At 34.6% G+C, this 13,740-nt stretch overlaps 1 protein-coding gene across 1 annotated transcript; it reads left to right on the top strand.

Moving 5' to 3' along the window:
• The first annotated feature begins 9,954 nt into the window (after positions 1-9,954).
• LOC114279968 (putative E3 ubiquitin-protein ligase RHC2A) lies at positions 9,955-11,993 on the top strand. The gene has a single exon (XM_028222271.2). It carries the CDS (start codon positions 10,345-10,347, stop codon positions 11,482-11,484), a length of 1,140 nt encoding a protein of 379 aa, XP_028078072.2. The 5' UTR covers positions 9,955-10,344; the 3' UTR covers positions 11,485-11,993.
• Positions 11,994-13,740: the final 1,747 nt, after the last annotated feature.

Here is a 13,740-nt window from a genome sequence, read left to right as displayed (position 1 = left end):
GTTCTGTTCTGGTAATGCTAATGGATGTATCACGTAAACTTAATCATGACTTATGATTTCTGCATATGATCTGGACAAATTATGAATTTGATACTAAACTGAATTATGATTCGGCGCTGTTTTCCATCCGCAAGTTGATGTACGATCAGGAAGAACTGTTAGAGTTTTGGGAGGAATGCTCCAAAGATATGCATTAGATTTTTCAAGGGAGTTGGAAAGATTTATCCATCGTTGGCAAACTTTGCTTCCAACAACAGCTCTCACTCTAGTTTTGGCATGGCACCGTACAAGCCTTGTATGGCGGAAAAAGGTAAATCTATGACTGATTGAGAATAGAGCGTTGCTTGATTTTGAGACTAAGTGAATGACTATTAAGAATGATTGGAGCCGTTGAATGAAAAGTGTTCCGAATTGTTTCGACTAAAGGTAAAATAAGTTTGGAGGACCAAACTTCCTAAAGGGAGGAAGACTGTAACACCCCTGTTCCGTAATATGCTAATTGGTCCCTAATACGTATGTGACTATATGTTTTGATATGATTTTTTTGTGTGCCATTATGTGAATATATGCGACTTTGGAATTCTACCTGTTCACCGTAGGAATATCTGTTTGAATAATCTGCTCTGGAAATTAAATTGAGGGCCTTATCGGCCACAGAACCCGAAATTGATTACGCCATTGTGATTGGCATAATTTTTAGAGCCTACGGTGAAATTTAATTGAAAATTGATTCTGGTCAATTTAAACTGATTAAATTGATAAATTAAGTACCCCATTATTTTATATATAAATATTTGTTAGTGGGGCTTATTGTATGATAGCATTACACTCCCCTTTAACTCTTATGAACTCAAGAATATGAGGGATTCAATTGTGAGAGAGTGAGGGCCGGCCTTAGTGAGAGAAAGGGAGAGAAATTGTGCAATTTGGCTTAAAGCTTGGAAATTTTGGGGATTTAGCTCAAGAATTGACTAGAGCTTAGAAGATCAAAGCTTCTAGGTGAGTAATTCTTGGATTATAGTTCGTAATTTTGTGTGTTCAAGCTAATTTGGTGATCAAGAATAAGATTGAAATGAAATTGTGTTGGAATTGTTGAATTGAAGCTTAATATGTGCATGCATGTAAGAAATTACTTTGAAATTGCATGTTTGAGCACAAATGTGTGTAGTCCATGTGAAATGTTAAAGGAAACTCATGTTTTGATCACCATTTGTGTTATCTAAGTTGAGAATGATGAGCATCTCCCACATGCATGTACAAATCATGAGAGTATAAGTCTTGAATGTTTGAATTTGAGCATGTTGATGATGGGTTTGAGATATTATGGGACATGCATGTAGATAAATCATGAAATTGAGCTTCCTGATGTTGTAATTCTGTATTAGTAGCATGTTAGCATGTGTAAATGTGTAATTTGAGCCATTGCATGCAAGTAATGTAGCTGGAAAACCGATTTGGAGCTCAAGAACACGATCTGGGAAACCCAGAATTTTGATGTCCGCTCGAGCGGGGTAATGGCCGCTCGAGCGGGAAAATCGTGCTCCCAGCACTTTTGCAGAGTTGGATGTCCGCTCGAGCGGGAAACCTCACGCTCGAGCGTGGAGTTTTGTAGACAGGCCTTCAGCTCGAGCGCTCTATTCCACGCTCGAGCGCATTTTTCATGCAACCAGTACTTTTGCAGGCCTTAAGGGTCCGCTCGAGCGGGTAAGTACACGCTCGAGCGGGTACCCTGTTTTCTGAAATTTTGTTCATGCGTTCTGTGTTTCGTTTCCCGTTCTCTTTCACTTATAAGCACTCTTAGGCATATGTTAAGCATTGTAAATGAGTTGATAAGATAAGAATAAAGCCTAAAGAGGAGTATGTGAATTAAGGAACGGATTGAATGGTTAATGACCCTTTTGTGTTCATGGAATGTGTAGGGTCAAGCTCCAGGGCGAATCCACAAGCCGATCACTGTGAGTAATATCGATATTTGAATGCTTGTGAATGTCCAATTGTCTATTCCCTTATACGCTTTATGAATTGCTAAATTGGGATTATGGACGTAAGTCTGATATGAATAAACATAAATGGACCAAAGGTCGTTTTGATAAACATAAATGGACCAAAGGTCGTCCTGATGAACATAAATGGACCAAAGGTCGTTCTGATAAACATAAACGGACCAAAGGTCGTTCTGATAGAAATAAGTGGACCGAAGGTCGTTTTGACATGAATGAGTGGGCCGAAGGCCGTTTTGACAGAAATGTATGGACCGAAGGTCGTTCTGATAGGAATGAGTGGACCGAAGGTCGTTTTGACATGAATGAGTGGGCCGAAGGCCGTTTTGACAGAAATGAATGGACCGAAGGTCGATTTGATAGAAATGAGTGGGCCGAAGGCCATTTTGACATGAATGTATGGGCCGAAGGCCGTTTTGACGTAAATGAATGGACCGAAGGTCGTTTTGATAGAAATGAATGGGCCGAAGGCCGTTTTGACGTAAATGAACGGGCCGAAGGCCGTTTTGACATGAATGGAAATCTGAATGGGCCAAAGGCCAGAATGTTTGGAACTACAGTCACTTGATTTGAATCTCGTATAGTTATATATCTATTAAATGGAAATATGAATTGGGCCTAAGGCCGTTTGGAACATGTTCTACATTGTTATGTAACTTCTGTATTTGATTTGATATTATTCACTGGGCTATCGCTCACGCTCATTCATGTGTTTATAGGTGAGCCAAGAGAAGTCCAGACCCAGTCTCAGTGAAGTCTGTATGGAACAACTAAGGTTTTGAGAGAGTCAGCCCTTGTGTCTCACGCACGAGACCCGTCTTCGCCCTTTTGTTATGTATTTACATTTTGTCAGGTTGGCGAAGTTTTGTATATGTCTGCTTATAGTTTTTATGGGTTGACTTAGTTTTGGATGATCCTGTCTGTACAGAACCTATGTCGCTATGTTTCTGTTGTGAGTTATTAACGTGCATATGTATGGTTTGTTTTGATGTGCCATGTAAGCACAGCTCTATGGACAAAGTTTTAAATTTTGCTTCCTTTTTGGCCCCTTTACTCTGATGTGTTAAGTCTATTTTGGTTTGAGGCCGTAGGTAATCTTAGGATTACTGGCCGGTTACGTCCTTAACCCATAGGGGCAGGTTCGGGTCGTGACATTTATACTCATGAATTTTGTTTTTCTTTAATAAATGTAACTTTGAATTGTTTATTTTAATTAAAAAGTTATTTAGAACTATATCAATGGTTTTTTTAATTTTCTTTTTATATACACGGTAGTAGATACACATGATTAAAAATGAGAAATTTGGTCATAAATCCCCGCCTAACTTTCCTTTATTATTAAAGGACAAAAAAAAAATTAGTACTTTCAAAACTCCCTCATAATTATAAAGTCCTGTTTGAAGGACAAAATTTGTTATTTGAATATTTTATTTGACTATTATACCCTCTCTTTCTTTTACAGCTAGCGCTCTCTCTCTCTCTCTCTCTCTTCACTAACTTTGCAGTTGTTCATCGTCTCCACCGTCATCATCGTCTATCGGTGTCGCACATACCGTCAGGCCAACACCATCTCAAATTTGATACCTATAAACTCATATTTGAGATCAATAACATCAAATCTGAGATATATATATATATATATATAATAAATAAATAAACTTAGATTTGACAGAAAAATGAGAAATCGAGATATTACAATGAAAAATAAAGATTTTTTTTGTTTGTTTGTTTGTTCATAGATCTAAAAGTAAAATTTGACTTTGATTCATTCATTTAGTATATACTCTATATTTGTAACCGTAAAATTTTACTCTGGTTAACAACATGATGATTTGCTTAACGACAGTAAAATTTTACTTTGAATCATAGTAAATTTTATTCTGATTCAAAGTAAAATTATATACTTTTTTATTATTATTATAGAATAAAATTTTACTCTGAATCAGAGTAAAATTTATTATGATTCAAAGTAAAATTTTACTTTGAAACAAGCTGTAAGAATGGCTTAACTTGAGAATGTTGTGTTATGAACCAGAGTAAAATTTTACTATTGAAAGAACAAAGCATCATAAGAAAAAGAAAGAAAGATAGAAAGATAGAGTTCAAGAATAGAAGAAGAAGAAGAAGAAGAAGAAGAAGAAGGAGGAGGAGGAGAGAGAGAGAGCATAAATGGTAAGTAACAAACAAACACACACACACACACACACACACACACACACACATATAGAAAGAGAGAGCACGAACAATCAGGACCAAAGAGAGAAATAGAGAAAGTGAAGAATCTCAGATTTGAGGTTTGCGAACCGTCACAAATCGTCATTTTTCGGTGACGACGACTGTGAATGATATGAAATCTGAAGTTATGGATGCGACAAGTGATAGTGTCAATGAAAACGGTAGAGAAAGAGTTCCATAGTGAGCAGTGGTGGGGTCGATGGAGAACGGCGATGGTGCAAATAAAGAGCAACAATGACAAGAATGAGACAGAGAGAAGAGAGATTGAGATAAGAAAAAGTGATTGAAATCTGATATGCGCACGCGCACACACACACATATATATACAAGGGTATTATAGTAAAAGAAATAGGTTTTAAAATATTAGGGGCTTTTGAAAAGATCTATATAATTCTTGTTCTTTTGAAGGACAAGTTTGACACTGAAGGATCTATCACCAATCCCCCATTAAAGATAGAATTATCAAAACTTAACACTTTAATATTGTATCAAACTGAAATCTTTAGAATTTTTAATTCACTTTTCAAAATTTGAGTTTTTTTTATTTTTTTGTATTTTTGTATTTTTTACTAATTTTTTTTAATATTTGAAACAATTTTTTAAATTTTTAGATACACCTAACATAAATACGATTAAAAAGTATCATATTTGCGGAAAAAAAAATATTTTAAAAAACTCATTAAATACCAAAAATATAAAAAAAATTACAAAAAGCTTAGTATATTTTTGTATTTTTGTATATTTATTACTAAAGTTCCAGTTGTATATTTATCCTGATATCTACTTTTTCTGTTTCTTGTCTACTTCTTATGTTTAGTATATTTTTTATATATCTCTCTTGCTAGTTCCGCATTCCCTTTAGTATATTTTTATATTTTTGTATATTTACTAAAGTTCCAGTTGTATATTTATCCTAATCTCTACTTCTTCTATTTCTTGTCTAATGTTTTCCATTTTGTCGCTAGCCACCTAGACTTAGTTCCATATTTTGTATAAGTTCTTAACTGTAGGCGGTTTTAAGGATAGGGTTTCCAGTTGGGTATGAGTAAACACAAGGTACGTGAAAACATGATAAGACTTGAAGAATTCAGCTGTTTTAGGATTAGTGTATAAATCTTAGAATCATGAGTCGATTATTTAGAAGTAATTCCTCAGTCAATTCTAGATCTACAGCATTAGCTCCCATACCTAATACGGTAGTAAATGAAGAAAAACATGAATTTCAAGATTTAAAAATAGATTTTGGATGGAACATACCAAAAGTACCGATCAAAGAAATTTATAAAACAAGTTTTCTTAAATCCTCTTTCAACATTGATTTACAAGTAAAAACTGTCAAAAAAGTTTATGCCATAACAAAAGTACATGAAACATGTCAAGTATTAACCAAAGAATCTATTAAAAAACATAGATCTGCTGGTCACAATTTTATTCATGCAGGATTAGTACAAGTTGCAGTCAAACCACAATCTATTAAAGGAATAAATTCATCAATATTATTATGTCTTAGAGTTGCTAGATTCAGAAAATACCACACTAGTATGCTAGGTACGATGGAATCTGGTTTGCATCAAGATCCAATTTATTTTAATTGCTTTCCTGATTTCACTTTAAGTCTTAGTGATCCTCACACTTTAAAAGCTCTAACTTTAAATATTCAAATTTCTGGTGAATTTGCTGATATGTCCGATGGTGCCCACTCTATTGCTTTAATATATTGTATCTATTATAAATGCATAAGAACCAATCTCAATGTACATGCTTTAGTCAAAAGCCCCAAGGATAAAATATTGCTTATTTAAGGTAGTACTGCTGATGTTAATATTGAAGTACCAAAAACAATACTTTGGAAAGATATAACTCTTCCAGAAACATGGCTTACTGTCAATGAAAACTATTCTCATAAAAATCAATATGATAGTAATGATTTACATCATATCCAACAGTATGTTGATGGATCAGTCCACATAAGTTTTGATCATTTAAGTTATAGTCAATCTTCACGTCATAGTATATGTAGTCAACCCAATGAAGAAGAAGAAATTTTTAGTACACCTTTATTTACTAGAAAAAATAGAAACCTCCTAACTCATCAAAGTAAATTAAAAGGTAGAGACACTTCTTCCTCATCTCAAATTAGTAAGCCAGTTTATTCAACACAAACTCATATTCATGACACTGAACTAGTATTTACCATGTATTTTAAAAGGAATGCAGAACTTTTAAAGGGAATACAGAACTAAGAATTTAATAGAGTAGTATAAAACTAGACTAAATAAACAGAAAAGCATAAAAACTAAATAAATTTTTAATCAAAACAAAATACAGATTAAAATAGACTAAAATAAGAGTAACTTACAATTGTTTATTGTTTACTGGAAACTGGAAATCATTACATCAAAATACAAGTTCTTCAAAATACAGATTACAAAATAACAAATTACAATGAGAGAGTTTTTGAGAGAAATCTCCAAAATTTCGAGTGTCCTCTTAAGACTGAGGAGTTCCCTTTTTATAAAGATGCAGGTGACTTGAATTGCTCCCTTCCCCTTGGAAAAATTCACGGGCCAGAAAAAGCCAAATGTGAACTATGTAGTCACATGGGTTTTGGTTACTGTTGTGAAAGGTCACGAGGTCTGCTTTTACTTTTTAAGGTGAGCGACTGAAAAGACCATTTTTACGCTTTTTTTTATTAATCAAAAGCTAGAGAGGCATGATTATCTTGTGACTGATTGGGAATTCGAATATATTCATAAGCAGCTTTTCTCAAAAGGAGAGTATTGATTGAAACTTTTGAATATATTTGGTATCCAATGTTGATGATTGTGTTAAGAATATGGGTTATGAGCATCTTTGTATTGGGAGCCATATGGATCATGACTAGTAGAGGCTTCAGAAGAGGCTGATCCATTTGAAGTATTGTCTTCATCTCGTGACTTGGCTTGGGCCAATAGTAATTTCACAATCTGGATAAGTTTTTTATTGTTTGTTTTTTACTTGGGCTTTGTTTTGGGCTTTGACTTGGATGACTTGGATTTGGGAGGCCCATAGCTGGCTTTTGGGCCTCCAAGTCTAACTGTTGTGGGAGGAAGTGGGCTTCCTTGAGTGACTGAGGCATTTGGGTTCTACTGAGAAGACTTGACCATTACTAAAGTAGGAGCATAAATATTGACCGAAAATTCTTTTTGGACTTGATCAATAATGCGATGGGCTTTAAATGCATCCCGCCATTTAACAAAATGCTATCTAATGACTATGTTATCTTCAATATGATATTGACATTTGAATATCCAAGGAACTTTATATTTGGATATGAAATAGAGCAATATTGGAAATTGACTCTTGTGTTGACTCAATTTGTAGACTGTTGAGAAATGAGTGACTTGATCTATGAGGTTTGAGGGGATGATTTCTGGGATGGCACCATGTTGAAACCACCATCTCAAAAACCAAGAAGGAAATTCTGACTTGAATTGATGATCAAAGGAGAAAAACCAAGAGTGACTGTATGTTTCACTTTGATACAAGAGGACTTTGAACCATACATCAATATACTCAAAATAACTATATTGCATCGTATAATTAGAAAGATCTCGCAATAAGATTGGGAGACCCCATTCATCAAGAGATACAATGTTGTGTATATACAACGAATGGTAAATGATTTTACTGGTATTGACTCTGTCATAAATGGGTTTAATGACTATGGACTTACGATAGAAAATGATATCTTTGTTGAAGATGATTAACTTTTCTGGATAAGATGGAATGAAATGCCAATTAGAAGGGAAATAGGTTTTGCCTAAGTCAATGACATTATGACTGTTTTTGTGGACCGGTTCTTTATAAACAAGTTTAGGTGATTGAGTTTTGAGAACATAATCTGTTCTTGATGTTGACCGATTTGGATAATTAGGAGGCATGGGTGTGAGTGATTGGGAAGCAAAGGGGTCAGAGGAAAGAGCAAAGGTGTAACTAGGTTTAGGAATATTACCAAGAATTTGGTATCTGTTGACTAGATTAATTAGGGGTACAACAATGGGTTGACTAGTTAGAATAATAGCAAGTGGTTTAGAGGAAGGCTTCTGACTTGACATCTGTAATTAAGAAAAAGAAAATAGGTTAGCATCCATTGAGGACAATTAGCCTATCTGTATCGAAATTGAGAAGATTCGTGTAATGAGCAATTAAATTGCGTCGGCTAGCAATTTGGTGAAATTGAAGGAAGGGATCTTGGTCAATTGACTTTAAGTAGGCCATTTCAAAGGTATAATGGCAATTAATTTTGCGATAACGGGTGATTTGTAGTCTGTGGGCAGAACAATATGGAGTGGGCATTTTTACTATGAAATTCATAATATAAATATACTTATGACTTTCTCTATCCACCTTGTAAGAATTCACGGGTAAAAAAAATCAGGGATAGAGTTTTGATTACCAGAAATATATTCAATATCAAAATCAAATATATTTAAAATATATTGCCAACAGGCAAAAATATGTTTACTAGTAATGTTTTGAACATCTTTTTCTAAAACATATTTTGCACTCTTACAATCAACGCGTAGTAGAAATTGTTGATTTAAAATACCATCTTGAAATTTACTAATACATAATACAATAGATAAAATTTCTTTTTTAATTTTACTATAATTTTTCTGTGCTTTGTTCTAGATACCAAAGTGAAAACGAACAATTTGTTCAGATGAATTGGGATGGACTTGCTGAAGGAGGATGCCACCATAACTAATGTCAGAGGCATCAGTTTGAATAATTTTGAATGAATCTTCAATAGGAATACCAAGATAAGGTAAAGTCTTGACATATTTTTTTACTTGTTAAACAATAGTAGTATGATTAGGAGACCAAGGAGGAGAATCATCTTTCAAACGATAAAAAAGAGGTTGACAAATTTTTTTAAGGTTTTTATAAAATTTAACAATGTAATTAAAGAATCTTAAAAATCTTTGTAATTGGGTTTTGTCTAAGATTTCATCAGGAAACTTAAAAACAAATTCAATAGATCGACTTATGAGAATAATAGTATTTTGGTAAACTTCATAACCTAAAAATCTGACTTTAGTTTGGAACCATTTAATTTTGGGGGCAGAGATAACTAGGCCATTATATTGGATGGTTTGGATGTATGATTGGAGGTGTTTTCAATGTTCTTCAATTGATTTGGAAATAATGAGAATATCATCTATGTAGACTATAGAAAAATGACTAATGAGATTGAATATTTCATTCATTATAGTTTGGAATTCGTTAGGTGCATTTTTTAAACCAAAGAGCATTACATTTCATTCGTAATGGCCAAAAGGTATAGTGAAAGCAGTTTTATAATGATCATTAAGATGAATTTAGATTTGTCAAAATCCACTTTTAAAATTAAATTTACTAAAGATGACTACTTGACTAGGAAATAAAACATTAGTATATTTTTATATTTTTGTATATTTATTAATTTTGTAAAAAATATTTTACTTTTTAAATACATTAGAAGTAGATGCATATAAAAGTAAAAAAAAATATATATATATATATATATTTAAAATATTAAAAAAATTTACTAAATGTTAAAAATAAAAAAATTAATTTTCAGAAAATTTGATTTCAAAAATTAAAACGAAGGTGAATTTTTTTTTTCTCACCAAACCTTTATTTTTCCTCCCAAATTCACTAACGGTTTCCACTAAACGTTCCACTAATACGAGTCCATGTCCTCTAATCCAAAGGCGTCGATGACACGCTATTCGCTCCACGCGTTTTCGCCGTTACGACCCTTCACCCACCTCACCCCCCACATATATCCTCTCCCCTCCCTTCTCTCTCATCCCCAATATCTCTCTCTCCTCGCCGGAACATTTTCTTCTAGGGTTTCTTTCTTCAATCTATATATTGCCTCATATTACATTTTAATTGATCTGATCGGTGTTGATTTAGGTTAGACATTCAATATCCGAAGAAGATTGGTTGAAATTCTGAATTTTTGTGGGTAATCATTCGGATTCTTGAGGAAAAGATTTGATTTTTTTGGGGCGAATTCGTTTCGTTTTCAGGATCTGCAAGAAGACAAATTCTAGGGTTTGTATTTGTATGTGTATTGATGTCTTCGGCGGCATCGTCTTCGTACTGGTGCTACAGATGCAATCGATTCGTTACGGTTTCTAACCCGGACTCGATTTCTTGTCCCGATTGCGACGGAGGCTTCGTCGAGGAAATCGGTACTCCGCCGAGATCTGCTCTCTCCGATTCTCGGCGACGTCGTTTTCCGGCTGCGGCGATGTATATGGTTGGAAATGGCCGGAATTCGGATCAGGGTTCGAGTCCGGGTCTTCGTCGGAGCCGAAGGAACGGTGGAGATCGCTCGCCTTTCAATCCTGTGATCGTGCTTCGTGGCCCTTCCGATGGCGGCGTTTCTGAAGCCGCCGCCGCCGGCGGTGGGTTTGAGTTGTATTATGACGACGGAGCCGGGTCGGGGCTGAGGCCGTTACCGGCGAGTATGTCGGAGTTTTTGTTAGGGTCTGGTTTCGATCGGCTTTTGGATCAATTGTCCCAAATTGAAGTCAATGGAATTGGGCGTGTTGATCATCCACCAGCTTCCAAGGCTGCGATTGAATCAATGCCCACAATTGAGATCATTGAAAGCCATATAACCACTGAATCATGCTGTGCTGTTTGCAAAGAACCCTTTGAATTAGGAATCGAAGCTCGTGAAATGCCCTGTAAGCATATATACCATTCAGATTGCATACTTCCTTGGCTTTCTCTTCGCAATTCTTGCCCTGTTTGTCGCCATGAATTGCCCTCTGATAATAATAGAAACTCTGTCTCTGTTGAGTCAAATAGAGGACAAAACGATCAGACCCAGATGGGAAACGATGATGAGACTGTTGGGTTAACTATATGGAGGCTGCCTGGTGGTGGGTTTGCTGTTGGGAGGTTTGCTGGAGGGAGAAGAGGCGGCGAGCGAGAGCTTCCGGTTGTTTATACAGAGATGGATGGAGGTTTCAATAACAATGGAGCTCCGAGGAGGATTTCGTGGGCATCCAGAGGAAGTGTGTCGAGAGAAAGTGGTGGATTGCGGCGGGTTTTCCATAACTTGTTTGCTTGTTTTGGGGGTGTTGGTTCTTCAGCCTCTAGTTCTAGTTCAGATTCTCGGCTAAGTCGCAGAAATAGTTCCCGATCTTCCAGTTATCGTAGTGGTTCCCTTCGGAGGCCCTGGCATCAGGCAATGGGATTTTAAATGTTTGGAAATTTTAAGGTGGAAGAAACCTTGTGATTGCCTTTGTTTGATGATCCTACTATTATCGGTTTATAACTGGATAACTCTGTTTTTTCAAAAGGAAATGTATGTGGAAGTGGAAATCACAGTTACCCATTTGCTGTAAATACCGATATATGAAACGAAAATTTGAACTTTGGGATGATATAGACTTTCAATGAACTGCGTTTCTGTTTTGGCAATTGAACAAGGACTATGAAGCAAAAGAAGATGACTCCAAAGAATGGAATTCTGGCATAAGAGTAGCCCTTTCTGGGAATTGAGAAGAAGGTACATGGCCTCATGTACCGGTATGCCTATGAACTTAAGAGTAGCTGCAGTTTATATTGGTTTTCTTTTTCTTTTTATTTTCCCGTTTTCTTTTATGCCATTTCCAATTTGAACTTTGCTCTAATTTCCTGTCTTTATGTTCAGTCATTTATTTTTCAAAAAAATTATAAAGTGTTATATTCAACTTGTGAAATTTGTTATTTGACCTCTTGTGTCTCTATATGGCTTATTGGACATATCTGGTTTGATTATGATACTCTTTTATGTTTTATTATACAATATGTCTTATCTAGAATATCAAATGATCTGGTAATTAATTGGTTCTTCAGAACATGAATTTCCCATCAAATTCTTATGAAATGTACTTACTTTGAGATGCGTGTGTGTCTGCACATTTTGTGGATGCATGAACTTGCATAATTAGGTTTGAAAATTAGTTGTTTAAGGAGGCTTGGTTGGGAGATAGAATATTCTTTATTGTTGAGTGTATTCTCTACCTAAGGGATGACGATCATCTGGCAGGTTTCAGTCATAGTTTTGTTAAATATTACATAATATTCATTGCATGCTCCAAATGGTTGAGATTGCAAATATAAACTAAAGATATGATTTGATTGGTTAGAGCATCTCCAATGGTTGTTGCTATTGCCATTGCTATAATTTGACAATGAATAGTGTTATTTTGTCAAATTATAGCAATGGTGCTCCAATTGTCATTTGTTATTTTGCCAAATCTCAACGAACTTTCCTTCCAAATATGTAGGTGTTGTTTGGATTAAGGTTTTTTTTGTGATTTTATTTTTGTTTATTTTTTATTTTTTGTGATCTTTTTTTAACTGTTGGTAAGAAAAATTATATATTTATATTATTCCCGACTAGACAAATATAAAATTTGAAAAAATTTGAAAATTTGAGAAAAAAATATAATTATTGTCTTTTTATTATAATAAAATTATCTTCATTTATTAATATATTTTATCTTTTTATTGCCTTCATTTCAAAAAATATATTTATTTTTTTATTATACTTTATTGAAAATTATAAATTATACTAAAAATATATTTTTTCATTAAAAAAATATATTTATCTTTATATCAAGCTGATATCAAGTTCCAGAATACTCTTCCTCTCTTTTTCACACATCTCATTGCAAGGTCACACATCTCTATTCCATTGCAAAGTCGGTCTCTCCCTCACTCTCACCTTCTTTCTCTCATCCCATTAAACCTCTCTCTCTCTCTCTCTCTCTCTCTCTCTCTCTCTCTCTCTCTCTCTCTCTCTCTCTCTCTCTCTCTCTCTCTCTCGGTCTACATTGATGAAATCAGAGCTTAGTTTCAATCACCGATCTATATCTCTTTCCGTCTCTCTCTGTCTCAGTCTCAGTCTCCATCAATTAAACCGTCTCTCTCTATATCTCTTTCCATCTCTCTCGGTTTCCATTGATGAAGCCGAAGTTTGGTTTCGATCACCAATCTATATCTCTTTCCGTCTCACCAGCTTGATTTGGACTCTCGATTTCAATCACCGATCAAGGTATGATATATTTATTTTTTATTTTTTTTATATCAATCTATTAGAGTAAAAATCAAACCTTTCAAATCCTAATGAAGATACATCTATCATTGATGTTGTTTGAATGTTGTTTGAATGTTGTTGTTGCTTGAATGTTGTAGTTGTTTCAAATTTTTTTTTTTTTTTGAATGTTGTTGTTTTAGTGAAATTCTGCACACACAAAAAAAATTTGTTGTAAAAAAAAATTGTGAATTTTGCATAATGAAAAATTGATCTATTTTTGTTTGAGTTTTTCTACAAACGGATGAGAAAGGGAGGGAGGGAAAGAAGAAAATCAATTGGTTTGGGGTGAGTTGGGAGATTTGCCATTTGGCAAAGTTGTTGTCAAACTTGGCAACAACTTTGGTATTATATCTCATCATTGGAGAACCCTTT

The sequence above is a fragment of the Camellia sinensis genome, chromosome 1 (assembly GCF_055761805.1).
Source record: "Camellia sinensis isolate YWXY chromosome 1, ASM5576180v1, whole genome shotgun sequence".
NCBI lineage: Eukaryota > Viridiplantae > Streptophyta > Magnoliopsida > Ericales > Theaceae > Camellia > Camellia sinensis.
This window is presented reverse-complemented; position numbering and strand designations above follow the sequence as displayed.